The sequence below is a fragment of the Xyrauchen texanus genome, chromosome 8 (assembly GCF_025860055.1).
Source record: "Xyrauchen texanus isolate HMW12.3.18 chromosome 8, RBS_HiC_50CHRs, whole genome shotgun sequence".
Taxonomy (NCBI): Eukaryota; Metazoa; Chordata; class Actinopteri; order Cypriniformes; family Catostomidae; genus Xyrauchen; species Xyrauchen texanus.
Window position 1 is genome coordinate 11,989,489 of NC_068283.1, and position 15,563 is coordinate 12,005,051.

General features: G+C 36.7%; 1 protein-coding gene across 4 annotated transcripts in view; it reads left to right on the top strand.

Moving 5' to 3' along the window:
* LOC127647679 (brain-specific angiogenesis inhibitor 1-associated protein 2-like) overlaps window positions 1-15,563 on the top strand; it is a 132,212-nt gene that overhangs the window by 79,674 nt on the left and 36,975 nt on the right. For all 4 annotated transcript variants that reach the window (XR_007971089.1, XM_052132086.1, XM_052132084.1 and 1 more), the window contains exons 6-7: window positions 1,439-1,576; window positions 12,566-12,718. Coding sequence is in view for 3 of the 4 variants with exons in the window: in XM_052132086.1 (XP_051988046.1) it covers window positions 1,439-1,576; window positions 12,566-12,718 (291 nt within the window). In the remaining variant the exon portion in view is untranslated. The remainder of the gene's footprint in view (window positions 1-1,438; window positions 1,577-12,565; window positions 12,719-15,563) is intronic.

Genomic DNA, 15,563 nt, shown 5'->3' on the forward strand with positions numbered 1-15,563 from the left:
CTTGAAGGCTAAGCATAATTATAAATGATTTTATCATCTCTACTTTCCTGGTAATTTATTATACAAATTAACAGGGGTCGGTATTATTAAAAAAAATAATGTTTTAAAAAATCTATATTATTATTAAAAATATCATTGTTTTATTCTATCACATTAATACTTTTAAAGCTCCAAGTTATTCAGCCAAAACTAATGAGTGGTTTTCTCATTTCCTTGTTATTGTTGCTTGATTAATAGCCTTTATATGACATATAGCCTACTAGACAGTGCTCAATTCAGTTACATGTACACTTCAAGTCCGACTTTTTTATGCAAATGATTTTTGTCCCAATGTTTAAATTCACTTTAGACATAAATGACAGCGTTTACATTATAATTCCACCAATGCCTGTCTTGGTGAGGATTTAAAAGTGTATTTGACCATTTAGGCACCTAACCGCTTTAGCGCTCAAACATTAGCCGTGTGTCAATCAAACAACTTGCAGCTACAGACGTCAGGAAATAAAAAGTCAATCTTTTATATTTTATCTAGACCAACCAACCAGTGGTGCTCTTTCTATCGTGATTGATGTAATGAACACCCCTGGTCTAGATGTAAAACATAGGCTAAATATTGAAAACTACTCAAAAGTTTGATCGAGGATATTTCTCTCTTTTCAGATAAACATCTAGATCATTTTATTTCCCAGCCCAATTGACAATTGATAGTCTCTCACAGCAGACCAATAATCTCAGTGATAGATTTATTACAGGCTACGTTATAGACAGTTTTTAGTCAGCAGAAATATTTAATTTACCTCAAGATGTTTCTTCAAATTAGAGGTAGGAATAATGCTGATATCTGGCTTGAGCAAGTTAAACTCGCATGACACAATCAAGCAATTGGTCTTTTTCACTGCAAAAAGCCCTTTCAGGTGTGGCCGAGATGTTCAGCTGTTGAACTGTGCTTGAGGCATCCATAACAGTTGGTGCCAGATCTGCAGCTGCCATTCAAGTTTTTTTTACATGTGATTTGATTTGATGGGAGTCACCAGACTCTCTCTAGCCAATCATGTTGATAGATAAAAAATAAAATCAGGACAGGGAACACAGACGGTGGGAAAATAATGCATTAAAAGTACAAAAAAAACTTTACAGTGCTGATAGCTTGATATGATTTGTCTTTTGATTTGAATTGCTCATTTAGGGTCCGTCTACTGTTCTGTCGCAGTTTCTCACAAAGTTATTGGTCAATTTTAGTGCTTGTCCAGTGTTAATTTTGGTCCCTTGTTATGCACTTGTTGTCTCGTTGATGAAGAAAATGACAGTTTATCTAATAATGTAAGTGTCTACGATAACATAAGTGTGCATGTTAATTGTACAATACTACCAGATGCAGTGGCTACAGTTTGATGATTTCTGCATGCACCAACAATATTCTTGTGTTTGTCTCCTGAAGGCAGCTCTCAAGAAGTACCAGATTGAGCACAAAAGCAAAGGAGAGAGTCTGGAGAAATGCCAAGGTGAGCTGAAGAAACTGCGGAGGAAGAGCCAGGGCAGCAAAAACCCCTCCAAGTATGGCGAGAAGGAGTTGCAGGTGAGCCCCCTCATGGCCACAGCCAGCTCTGCTGGCTGCGGTTCAGAAACACAGCTAGTGTGTCGCTCAAGGCCTTTGAAAGGATGGAGGTGGATGGAGAGGCTCTGCTTCAGCAGGACCACCTACATCATGTTAATGCCGAGATGATTTTAACAGCGCATGAATGCAAGAAGTGAAGTAAGCCTCTAGTGGCACTGAGGACACAATGGGTGGGTGAAATCCGTAGGTATTTATACAAACAGCACTGCGGCATATCAAATAAGAGGCTGCCGTGTACACACGCACACAAACACCAAAGATGTTTTTACAGGCGTTCTCTGTATAAACTACGCAAGTGGACCAGGCCTCAATTCAATGTCTTAATTGCAGTGTCTGCATGGTGGCCTGCAGAGAGGAGTCTTACACTATGACAGCAGGGCTGTGGAGACCTGACACAATTCGATAAGCAAAGCTTGACTCTGTGCATGCACTCTCAGGCCCCCGAACTTCTCAGGAAGCTTACATGATCTGCGGGGTGTGAAAGTAAAGCCTTTCTGACCCCATTACAGAGCTATGATGCACCCCATCAGCTAAAACATCCACAAAATGTAGCTGTGCAAGTGTATAGTGGAGACTTGGGCTAGTTGTCACCCTTTTTACACCCTAGTGGATATTCCTCAGTGTAGGTTTATTTTTGCAGGTCTATTTATTTGTTGCCATGAAGTCTTGGCAAGAAAAAAGGTTTTGGACTGATCCACTGTTTTGCACAGAAAAACAGATACAGTTCATTAAACAAAGGCTGACCTTTTTTGTGGCCAATAGTGGGGCATTTTGTCATTGTTTGGGGTTATTAGTCACATGGAAACCTGACATTTAACAGCCTTTGGAAAGCTTTTCAGCTTCTTTTAAACAGTAAAATAATTAACAAAACAGCAAAAATTTGATAGGTTTCGTAGAAAATATTTTACCGTTGTTTTGGCCAACACAATTTTACAATAATACATTTATAAAATTACTTAATATCTTAAATGTGGCATCTTGGACCAAAAAAAACAAACTATATAGAATAGAATAGAATAGAATAGAATTCACAAAAAATTTATTGAATTTAGAGAAAGCTAGTATTTGTACACTGTATAAAATATCAAGGATTTTAACATTAAAAAAATTATAATTATAATTAAATAAACTGCAAAAATCTAAATTTAAAATGACAATACATGTAAATTTACGGTGCAGTTTTTAGTTGTAAAAACTTATGGTAAATTATTTTACCATATTAATGGAAAAAGATGTATACTATGTTTAACAAGGGTTTGGGAAATTATTGTTAAAATTACGAGAAAACAACCAAAATAATAATCGGGCATTCCCAGAATTCCCTGCGTGACCCATTATATTGTATGGGAATAGTTATGTTTCTTCTTATTTTTAATATCAGTTATGTACATTGGGGTGTTCTGTGTTATAATTGATGTAGTGTAGTTAATGTTTACTGCATTATTTTAATTTCACGTGTTACCCTGATAGTGTTTAGTTTTTGTGTGAGTGACATTCTCTCAACATGTTTTTTGGTCATTGCTCCAGGAAGGGTCACTGTTGATGAACTTGTTGTCATCATGTGCCCTTCTGTAATCACTATGGTGATTTAACACCTGAGGAAAGATTAAAATAATAAAAGCTTGACATGTTAGATGTCATATTAGAAGGTAATGCAACTGTCTGTCTAAAACAAAAAAAGATTTAACAAAAGGCATGGTTTATCCATATACTGTAAATATATTGATCTGGGATTGTTGAAAACTCACCTGCTGTATCATCATCAGCCGTAGCACTGGCACTTGGGGCATGTGGCGTTGGTTGTGCCCCACCTCCAAAATATTTCAACAGTGCTCCAAGGGAAGTTTCATTAGAGTACATAGTTGACGGATGTTGATGTTATTTTAACATAGATTATTATAAACCGCAGCTAGCCATCTGTACACCTAAAACAACAACTCTTAATATATAACTAGCTAATTGAGGCATAATGATATTGGAATATAATAGCAAAGACCCCAAAATGGCAGACTAATGTAAATAATGTTTAGTTGATATCAGTACCAAGTTTATGAAACAGAAGCTTATTTTTATTACAGAAATATATACCCAGAAACAAGTTATTTTTACACAGCTAGTTTCGATGAAAGTTTTTATCTTCTAAGTTATATATTGTATTATGATATATTAACATGTCAATGCTATTTAAGGATGTTTAATCAAACGTGAACTTTCCTAAAACTATGTTAACTAACTAGCCAGCTAAGGTTAGCTTGCAACATAGCCTAGCTACATAACATACCTTTATCTTGCAGTTTTTTCTCTTCCTCTGTTTTCTTTATCTTTTATTCTCTGCACCAGAGGGATATGTCCTTTTTTTGTGTCATTGCTGTTTTGCTGCAATACTGCTGTCCATTGACATAATATATATATAAAAAATAAACAAAATCAAGCTGTCATTTCATGTGCTCTTGTGGGCCCCCTGCTGGCCACCCGCTGAGCAGCTGATTAGCTCGCTTATGTCTTGGGCCGGCTCTGTTTATGTGTGTGCTCAAACAGTATCCAGGGTCAGAATTCCCTCCTGAGGTCATGAACGTGTAGGAGCAGGGATCTTTCAGCTTGACTGCTGTTGATGCTGGCAGTTGATAAATGTCCGTCTGCTGCCAGATGCCCTGCAGACAGTGAGCTCGGGCTGGGTGGTGCTTTGCTTGCTGCAGAAAGAGACAGATTTTGTATTTATTTTTTATTCTGTAAAATAAGTCATTAGCCAGCAGAGGCTCTGCGTTGGTGATTACACAGAAATTACAGTTTTATTTTTTGTTTGTTTGTTTTTCTCCAGTATGTTTAGCTGTGGGCTTGCCAAGCATCTTTTCACAATTATATAGAATTACATGGCTCATCCTAACTTTTGAGCTTAAAATGTTTTATAGCTATGGTTTTAATAGGCATTTAAATGTAATGAATATTATGCCTTTTTGGAGTCAGTCAGAAAGAGAGAGAGAGAGAGAGAGAGAGAGAGACCAGCCATCAAGAGGATTAAACCTCCTCTTATTTTATGCCTCAGACTCATTTTAAAATATATGTGGCCTTGGGCAAGAGCAGGAAAAGTCAAGTGATTTAGTCAAGGGCCCATAAAGTAAAGTCTTAGTCTGCACATACACATAGTGCACTGAAAAGGTGTCCATCATTTTGTAAAGCATACTGCTAAACTGCAAAAAAAAACAAAAACAAAATAAGTATTAACCAGTTATCTTGTCTATTGTAATTTTGTTAGAATGTCTTAATAGCCTAAAAACAAGATAAATGTAAAAATTGAGAAATTAAAAAGACCTGTTTGCAGAGAACGTATCATGAATTAAGTTTGTTCTTTCTTGTTTTGAGCATTAATATCATTAACTTGTTACATTTATGTGTAAAACAAGAAAAATATGTCAGTTGGGGAATTTATTTGTTTGTTTAGATTTTCTTAAAGGGATAGTTCTCCCAAAAATGAACATTCTCTCATAATTTAGTCACCCTTATGCCAACCCAGATGAGTATGACTTTCTTTCTTCTGGAGAACACAAATTATGATTTATAGCAGAATATTGCAGCTCTGTAGGTCCATACAATGCAAAGCACATACATGCATCATAAAAGTAATCCATATGACTCCAGTGTTCTGATATGTGTGGGTGAGAAACAGATCAATGTTTAAGTTTAAGAAATTCTTCTACCTGCCCAGTAGGGGGCGGTTTTGCTCACCAAAAACACAAGAAGAAGAATGTGAAAGTGATCTGTTTCTCACCTATAATATCAATTCTGAAGATATAGATTTAACCACTGGAATCTTATGGATTACTTTTATGCTGACTTATGTGATTTTTGAAGCTTCAAAGATTTGGCACCCATTTACTTTGCATTCAATGTATCTAAAGAGCTGAAATATTCTTTTAAAAATCTTCATTTGTGTTCTGCAGAAGACAAAGTCATACACATCTGGGATGCCAAGAGTAAATGATGAGAGAATTTTCACTTTTGTGTGAACTATCCCTTTAATGGAAAACGAGAGAAAATTCTGATTGGTTAAGAGATTATTATTTTTATATTCATATATTTGTTTTGCAGTTTATCATTAAGGGGTGATGCGGTTTTTGAGGTTCGGAGCTTGCGATTCATTGGCAAATCTCCACAAATAGGCTTGAATTAAGGATGAGAATTGCTTTCTGCAATTTATCATGCAGCAGACTGACTGCTCGACGACTTGTATTGCAACATGTTCTTTTATACTTTACCCATCTCTCTCTCACTCTCGTCTCTCACTTGTTCACTCAGACCTCCGTCCTCTGTTCTTTTTCCTCCCTGCTGCTGCTGAAATAATTAGTTGCTGAAGTCCCTCTGAAGATGCTAATTAGCTAATTATTCAGTTCAATAGAGTGGTATGAGGTGCAGCAGGAGGGAGATGGAGATGACGTGAGGAGGGAATTGCAAAGGTTCTCACTAACTGTGATATCACGCTTTAACAGACATGTCATGCTTCTGAATGGTGTGGACTGCACTGCTAGCTCTAGGAAAGCAATTAGAGTGTATATGGAAGAACACTTGCACACCGTTACCCCTTGTTGCCAAGCTAAAAGATACTCCGGCTATATAGCCTTATAAACTCTGTATCAAGCATAAAACGTATCATTTGGCTAACGAGACATGTTGTAAATAAATAGACGATTACAAATATGGTGCTAATGCTAATGAATAAAGCTACATGTGGCAGAAACACAATGGAGCTAAGCCACAAGTCTGCAGCTATGTGGCCAGAATCACATGACATGGTCTTGGTAAATGTTTCATAAAACTTCATTCTTCAAGTTATCATTCTTAAATTGGGCATAGAACATTATCAGACTTGTGGCTTAGCTCCATTGTGTTTCTAAGCATCAACAACAAAGGGGGTCCAGGAAACAGGTTGAAGTAGTAAAGCTACAACAAAGCTTCCTATTTGAAAAAGTTGTTGGGTATACTGAAAGTTATTTTATAGGATAGTAAAGGGATTTGAAATTAAAATGATGTCATTGTTACCTCATCCTCATGTTTTTACAAACCCACCGATACATTCTTTCCTCCCTAAAACACAAAAGATGTACCTTTCAAGGCAAGTCAGTCCACTCGGCCACCTTCTTGGGAGCGTTCCAAGGTAGCTGTTTTCTATGTATACAAGAGGCATACACCGATCAGCCACAACATTAAAACCACCTGCCTAATATTGTGTAGGTCTTTCTCGTGCCGCCAAATCAGCATCAACCTGCATCTCAGTACAGCATTCTGAGATGATCTTCTCACCACAATTGAACAGAGCATTTATACTCAAACAAGCCCGTCTGGAACCAACAATCATGCTATGATACAAATCACTGAGATCACATTATTTCCCCATTCTGATGCGTGAACATTAACTCAAGCTCCTGACCCGTATCTGCATGATTTTATGCATGGCACAGCTGCCACATGATTGGCTGAATAGATTATCGCATGGTTTGAGTATTTCTGTAACTGCTGACCTCTTGGGATTTTCACACACAGTCTAGAGTTTGCTATTAATGGTGCCAAAAACAAAAAAACATCCAGTGAGGGGCAGTTCTGTGGACAGAAATGTCTTGTTGATGAGAGAGGTCAACAGAGAATGGCCAGACTGGTTTGAACTGACAAAGTCTACGGTAACTCAGATAACTGCTCTGTACATTTGTGGTGTCACTTACAGTGTTTGGCGGATTACTTGAAATTTGTAATCAGTACTGGATTGCAATTCACATGACAAAAAATGCAATCAGTAACGTAATCTCGTAGATTACATTTTTGGGGTAATGTAATACGATTACTTTTTGGAATACTTTAAACCTAATTCTGTTTTGTTTTATGACACATGCATTTGAGTAGGATAATAATTTTATCATAAGTACAAAGAGAAATAAAAAGTATTCCATTATTTCTAATTTAAAAAAGAGCCTCACAAGAAGAGCTCTTTATGACATTTTTGAAAAGTGAATTAAACATTTAATGAATTAAATAAACACTAAATCTGCATGGCCAAATGTTATAATTCAAAACACTTTTAACTAGGGCTGTCAATCAATTAAATTTTTTTATCTAATTAATTACGTGATGTCCCGATTAATTAATCGCATATACAAATATTTGCTGAGAAAGCCCCTATATCAATAATTCCATAGATAATGATAAAATAAATAATACATAGTTATCTTTAAATATTTAAAAATGTTATATATATATATATAATAAAACATATTCAGATAATTAAAATGCATTACATTCTTGTGGCAGAATTGTTCATCATTGATAAGACAATACAAAAAGCAGCTTTAGAATGCAATGTATTGTTTATTACCATATTATGGATCATAAGTCAATTATTGGCATACAATTCATCAATCCATTTCACAAGTGAATTTGTCAATCAGTTGGAGATTTATTATGAGGGCTTGTTTAAGGGCCCGTCAATTTCAACAAGCGTCAGATATGCTTGTGTAGTATCTCGGTTGCGTTGCGTCATAAACATAACATTTTTAGGTCACTGTGTCAAGTTAAATATAGTTTAATACTTAGAACACATCTTAAGATCCCTTAAGTTCGAATTTGCGCTCTAAGTGTTTTGAACGCAAGAACGTAACGCATGTTTGTGTTGTGCTACGTGCTGGATGGTTGTTTTGTTCTCTGTATAAACTGTGCATTGCCCATACAGCTGAAGTTTCACTTACTGCCCTCTGGAGTAAACAGGTGGTATTACAAGCTTGTATTACTCACTAATCTTCCTTATTATGGTCCAGGGGCATTGAGATTAATTGCGTTATTTTTAATCAATTTAATCACATTGAATTAACACGTTCAATCGACATCCTAACTGCTTGTACTGATAGTCCATCACCTATTCCCAAGCTGAGGTGCAAGGTATTATCTTTCGAACATTAAGAATAAAACAGCAGTTCCACCAAATCACACAAAGAACAATTGTCAAGTTTTATGTCAAGTTTCAGGCAGTGAAATCCACTGCATCAGCAGCAACAGTAGAGTGATGGGCTTTTATCCATATTGCTGCACATATTGCTGTTGAACTATTATGTACCCTGCAGGAAGGACCCTTAGAGATGGCATCCATTAGATTATTTGAAGCAATTAAGTTCAATGTGTGAGCTGCACCCCATTGGTGTAATTTCATTCTTAAAAATGTAATTATCTCTATAGATTCAGTGGTTAAATGCTGATTTAGACTGCTCCATCTTCACCTGGCTGGCTAGAAGCGAGGATCAGTTCCGAGTGCAATACACACAACCCTCTCCCCTCCCCGTCTCTTCCGAAAGTACTCGAAGACTTACCGATTGTAAATCAGCATTGTGCTGATTTAAAATGAAAAATGTAAAAAAAATTATATAAGAGAGTGATTAGGATGATCAATAAATTAACAATTTTCTGCCACTGCCTTGTTAATATGTAATCATGTAAAGTATAAAAAGTAACCAACTATGAGTATTTTAAAATGTAATGTAATCCAATTACAAGTACTTGATTTTGTAATCTGATTACATAATCCAGATTACGTGTTAAATATCACTACCCACCTCTGGTCACTTATGTGAACCACATGAACAAACTGATTCGCTTCCAGAGCTACATATGATTAAGGAGAGCGCATGTGATCAATGCCTCATCTTACATTGGAGTTAATCTGCCAGAGTCGCTTATGTTAGTTAGTTACTCCCCAAAACTGCTGTCACCACACAAGACTCCAGCGTTAGCATTATCCTAAGAGAGTGAGGGATTGTTCCTTTGGAGGGGAAGCTGAGCCATGCCACAGGATGAAGGAATGCTGATGTCACAGACATTAGTGTAGCTGAGGCGATATCAGGCTGACGCAGCCATAGACCCAGCAGGAAGCGTTTAAGTTTGAGGGCTTTGTACTTTACAGTACACAAGTATTGCTTTAGAATAGACTGATTCCACCTCCTTTTTTCTGTGCAGCATATCTAGCAGGAAGGCGTTAATTAGCAGCATTGTAATGCATCATAGGCACATTACTGCCCTGAAGGCATGGTACTTTTTGCTAGGGTGTTTACCATGTTAAAATTTAGTTTCGAGACTGACGACAATATGTTAGGATAATAGCTGTTGCCAATACTGTGTTAAAGACAGCACAGACATAAACAACATAATGCACGTGTCTGAAATGTTGCTTCTATACTTCAGTCTTCAGTTTGATTTTGCTCAATTCTAGTTAGAGAAATGTATTTTATGTGATAAAGGCTGGATTAAATTGGTTCAATGGCTTCTAGAGTGCAGTGCAACATTGTGTTTGGGTATTTGTGCTCCATATTAAAGTAGCATGCTGTTGGAGCTGTAGCATAGCAGTTAGCGCACATGCTCCTGACAAGTTGAGGCATGGCGCTCATGGGGGAGAGATGCAGATTCAATGTTGTACTTCCGTAATTTGAAGGAAGTATTTTAGAGTGAAAACAAAAAAGTACTTGAACTAATCCATTGGGAATTGATTGGCTCTGGGAATTGGATGATTTGACAGCTGGTTGGAGGAGAGGGGTTGAAAAGTATGAGGGACCTGTTATGTCATCTGAAAAGGGAAGTCGTTTTAGAGGTGGAACAATTTGTTTTACATTTGGATAAAAGACTATAAAGATGAAAAAGACTGCATATTTGACAGAAAATGTGTTTCTTAAAGTATATTGTGTTAACATTTCATTTAATTGCAATATTGATCCAAATCAGCTATATAGTGCACTTCAGATCCCCCACTGAGAGCAAGCTAATGCTAACAATACATAGCCTGAAAGCTAACAGACATTGAATAAAAGCCTCAAAACTCCAATTCTGATTTCATAGAGTCTTTTGGTCAATTTCGATTGTTGTGGCCTTTCATGCCACCTTTCTACTGTCTGTATCAGGTCTGGACTGGCCATAGGGAGAACCAGGATTTTCCTGGTGGGCCGGCCGTGAAACGGGTCAAAATTTTACCCTTGTCAACTACATCATGCCTGTCCACACTTTCAGCTACTTTCAGCTGCTGTTATGACCTCTGCTCTTCAACACTCATTCACCTTTCACATTTCCATTGCTCTCTCTCTTACTCATTGCACCTCTTGTACGGTTTTACCTCGGTTTGTCTCTCACACTGCAGTATACAAGTGTATACAAGTCTACAGGGCTGTAGAAAGTATGTTTATCTATCTAGTATTCTACAATGTAGATGGCTTGTAAGGAATATTTTATCCAAAATTGAAGATTCTGACATTTATTTACCCTAATGACATTCCACACACATAAGAGTCTCTTACCTGGAACACAAAAGAAATATTGAGCGATTGTACTGGTCGTTCTTTTCCATACAATTTCAGTGAATAGGGAGGGACAAAAAGGATGAAAAGCACCATAGAAGTATTATGAAAGTGCTCCATTCCAATTGTGCACTGTATTCCAAGTCTTTTTAAGTCATACAAAAGCTTTGTGTGAGTCATATGGGCAACTTTTGTAGTGCTTTTGCATCATTTTTTGAAATTGAAAGCATCTGTCCCCTTGATTGTATGGCAAGGAGATGTCATGAATGTTTTTGGTCCATTTTCCTGAAAATAAAGACTGTAAATTAAAATAAATAAATAATTAAATCAGCTTCACACTTGGTTTAGGAGTTTACACTAGCATATGGATTATATAAAAGCTAAGAGACATGGATTTAATTTCCTCCTTGTGATCTGCTGCTGCGAAGTTCCTCAACCAATGCAATTCGATCAGTGTGAAACTAGCGCCAACCTGTGGTAGCAACATCAAACTGCATGTACTCCGCACACCATACCTTGTAGTTTAAATGTGATCCTTGTGTTTTGATGCAGCCTCTTGAACTAAGGTTGTTTTATCCGCTGTCTAATAAATATTCTCTTTAACAAGCTCGTATTTGAGTGTTCTGGTTACAGTGCTCAAAGATGGATGAAAGTCCATAAAATCTCTCTATGAAGTCTCCTGCTGGTTTTACCATCCATTAGCTTTACAACCCATAGTTCATTCGAACACGGATGAGCTTTCGTTGCGTAACCCTTGTAGATGATCAGATCCATTAGATTTCTGACACTCACTTATTCTTCTCTGAATGTAAGGTTGTCTTTTTAAAGCAGTTCCCAGAGTTGATACTTGATAGTGTCTGAAAAGCTTTCCTCGTTATAATATTTTCTCATCAGTTGTCTCATTCAGACCAGTATAACTGAAATGCCTGATAATACCAATGGGGGACGGGTTGTCCCCCTCATCCTGTTGTGGGTAAATTGGAATAGGGCACTAAAACACCTGGATGTGTTGAGATAATGAGTTCTGTAATGGTTCTGACATTTCCGGGAGCCGAGAGTTCCCACTGGGGATGTGAAACAGGCAGATGGCAAGGTGATTATGGGCCAATCAGCAGAGAGCGCTTAAAAAAAAAAAAAAAGCCTTTTAGTATTCATAAGAAAAACTGCCACAAAGACATCTAAAACACATTCATACATAAATAGCACTCCTACTCATTTTCAGAAATGTCAGCAACACAAAAGTTCCAGAGATGGGAAATGTAAATTCCATGATGCATGAATATGGTAATCAAACAGTGCCCATGGTACTGTACTGTGTATATATAAAAGGGCCATGAAATTGTCATCTGATACAAAAATTCTTTATATTATGGTTGAACTTTCCATTGAAGGTTCCACAAAGAACCTTTTATTATCCAGTTCTTTGGAAAACCATCTGTAGTGGTGCTTAAGAACTCAAAAACCAAGATGTTGATTTGAAAAACACATCATCTTAATGTATGATCAAGAACTGAAAAGAATCTCCAAGGAACGAAAGAGCTTTTAAGAGTGTAAATGCAAACTTTTTTTGAGTTAAACTGTATGTTTGCTATAAAAACTGAATGTTGCTTTCTCTTCTCCCTTTATTGTCTTTCCTCAGTACGTTGATACCATTAGCAGTAAACAGAGCGAGCTAGATACCTTCATCGCAGAAGGCTACAAAACTGCGCTGTCAGAGGAACGTAGGAGATACTGTTTCCTGGTGGACCGCCAGTGTGCCGTAGCCAAGAACAGCAGCGCCTACCATGGCAAGGTGAGATCTAGACACTTTTCCTTTCCCCATGCTAGATACTGGAGATGGCATCCCCACCAATTATGTTTTACCATCTATCCCGTAATTTGACTGAAGATAGCAGCAGTTGCCATGGCGATTTTTAAAGGGCACCCTTCGTAACCATCTCCGTTGGTCTTGGATTGTTTGGGCTTATGACGTGAGATGATTCTCCCCTGCAATTGTCTCAGTCGCATTCCAAGAGTGCCTGTGAAGTAATGCACGCCATTTCTGACACATCAATTATACGTAATAACTGAGCCACTTCCCAGCACTAAAATCACATCATTGAAACTCCAGACTGCATGCAGAGCAGTTATTATAATCTGCAGGTGGGCCCACCATAGATGCAACTTACATAAATGCACCTTTTTACATCTGTACACTTGTTTGTTTTGTGTGTACTGGTTGGATATATTTATACATGTTTTTTTTTTTTTTTTTTAAGTATGTGCAATGCCCTTTTTAAAACATGATCTGGAATACTTAATTCAGTCACAGTATGGCAACATACCAGAATGCCTGATACTGATTTGTCAATCATGGCTATATTTTTCTATAACGACTGCTAAACTGTTTACTTGACTCTTTTCCATGTCAACATACCGGAACATACTGTAATACTTAATTCTGATACATGTCTTGCTGGCTGTTCCTTAGTAGTTAATTACAGCTAGGGGTGGGTGATATGACCAATATCACGACAACGATATATATCAAGATATATTATTTAACAAATTGGTTAACATAATAACCATTTTATATTGCCTATTTTTGGATAATCTACTTCCCCTTTTATAATTTTCTCCTTATTTACAACTTGACAGTCAAAGTTAAAAATAAAACAAACACTCGGTGTTAATCAACCTTACCATATTACCCTATTTCACATTATGCCACATTTCAATATTAAATTAAACTTTCCTTAAACTCATCTTTTGGCTTTCATAATATTCTTTAGCATGCTTAATTTTGTGGTGGTAAAACGGATTGTTTGTATTACAACAGGTGATTACCATCGCACGACACAATTTGCAGAACCGTGTCCATGGGAACATACGCCACAGGGGTTGCACCTGTTTTAACGACAAGCTCCCCTTTATTTTCTTGATTTTTCTATTGATCATATCAGCAATAATTAATCAATTGATGAAGTACAGATGTGCGGTGTAATCAAGCGAACCTCAGCATGTTAAAGAAATTATTCAGGTGTCTCGATCACATGTCCCAGCAGAGTGTGTCAGATCACGGTGGACTGCTGCATCCAGCAGTATAGATCGCTCCGAATCGGCCACAAAATCAGAATTCTAAAGAATCGCAACAAGTTTGTGTGCAGGTTTGCACCGTTGCCTGATCTGCATAATAGACCTTTTTCACACTCCGGGTTTTAGAACGCGGAAATAAAAGTTTGCAGGGTAAACTTCAACAGCGATGAATTGGAGTGAATGGGAGATCAAAGCAACTATTATTTTCACTTACCCGTTTGCTCCAAGACCAAAGAAAAAATCAACTATTACATTTGAATGACTTTCCAGAAGAGGAAAAAAAAATTGAAAACGGTGGATTAAGACAGTCAGATGGGAGAAGTTGCCAAATTTTCTGTCACTCTCAGCAGCTGTACTAAAAAAACCCTCACAGATGTGCTAATTCATTTTTTTAAACTAATTCCAGGATAATATAACAATAAGTATAATGTTATAAATTTACACTCAATATTTAAAAAATGTATAATCTAAAAGAAAATTGCGAGATTTACACTGCTAAATAAGGTGGAGCGCGTCATCGCAGTCTGTGAAAAAAGGTCTATTCCTTTTGTAAATCTGCCGTTAAACCAGTGTGCGCATATTTTGCTGGCCGCAATTCATTCCCCGCTCAAGCCTGGTTTCAGTCTTATGTGAAGTGTGCCCACTGATAGATTCGTTCACGCTGTGCACATGGATATTTGCATATCGCGATATACATAATGTAGCAAAATCTCTATCAATTGACACTTTATATCATCGCCACTATATATATCGTCATATTGCCAAGGTTCCTACAGGGTTACCGGTTTTACTCTGTACAAGGTACAACACCGGTGTGAAATTTTATACCGGGTAAAAGGGAAAACATTATGAATGTAACTTCCAATATCACTACAATAGCCTAATGGATAGAACAGCCTTAAATAAAGAATAGTTGCCTAATGAAGAGTTTGCAACCTTAGAGAAATTAACTTAAGTAACGCATTGAAAGCCAGATGTTCTTTACCAACTTATCAACTTGCACAGGCAGCAAAGTACACGCACTGAAGACGTGATTTATATTTCATTGATTATTATCATTAATTTTTGTTTACATTTATAATTGTTTTTAGATCTTAATATGTATTAGTAACTTTCCACCTGTTGTCATAGACTGATACTTGCCTGACGGTAAATGGAAACGTGCTTGTTTTTTTTTTTGTTGATTTTTTTTTTTTTAACACTTCATTTAATTTAATTTTTTTATTTAGTTTGAAGTGCAATTTGAATTTAGAAATGTCTTAGGTTTTTAGTGTTTTAAATAAATTAATTGAATTTTCAGCACAAAATCACTAAAGCAAGAATATTCACCAATCCCTCAGCTGGGGGATTGAAGATGTAAGTGGACAGTGTGATATATATATATATATATATATATATATATATATATATATATATATATATATATATATATACACACACTGGCAGCCAAACGTTTGGAATAATGTACAGATTTTGCTCTTATGGTAAGAAATTGTTACTTTTATTCACCAAAGTGGCATTGAACTGATAACAATGTATCCATCTTTTTCCTAACTTCTCCA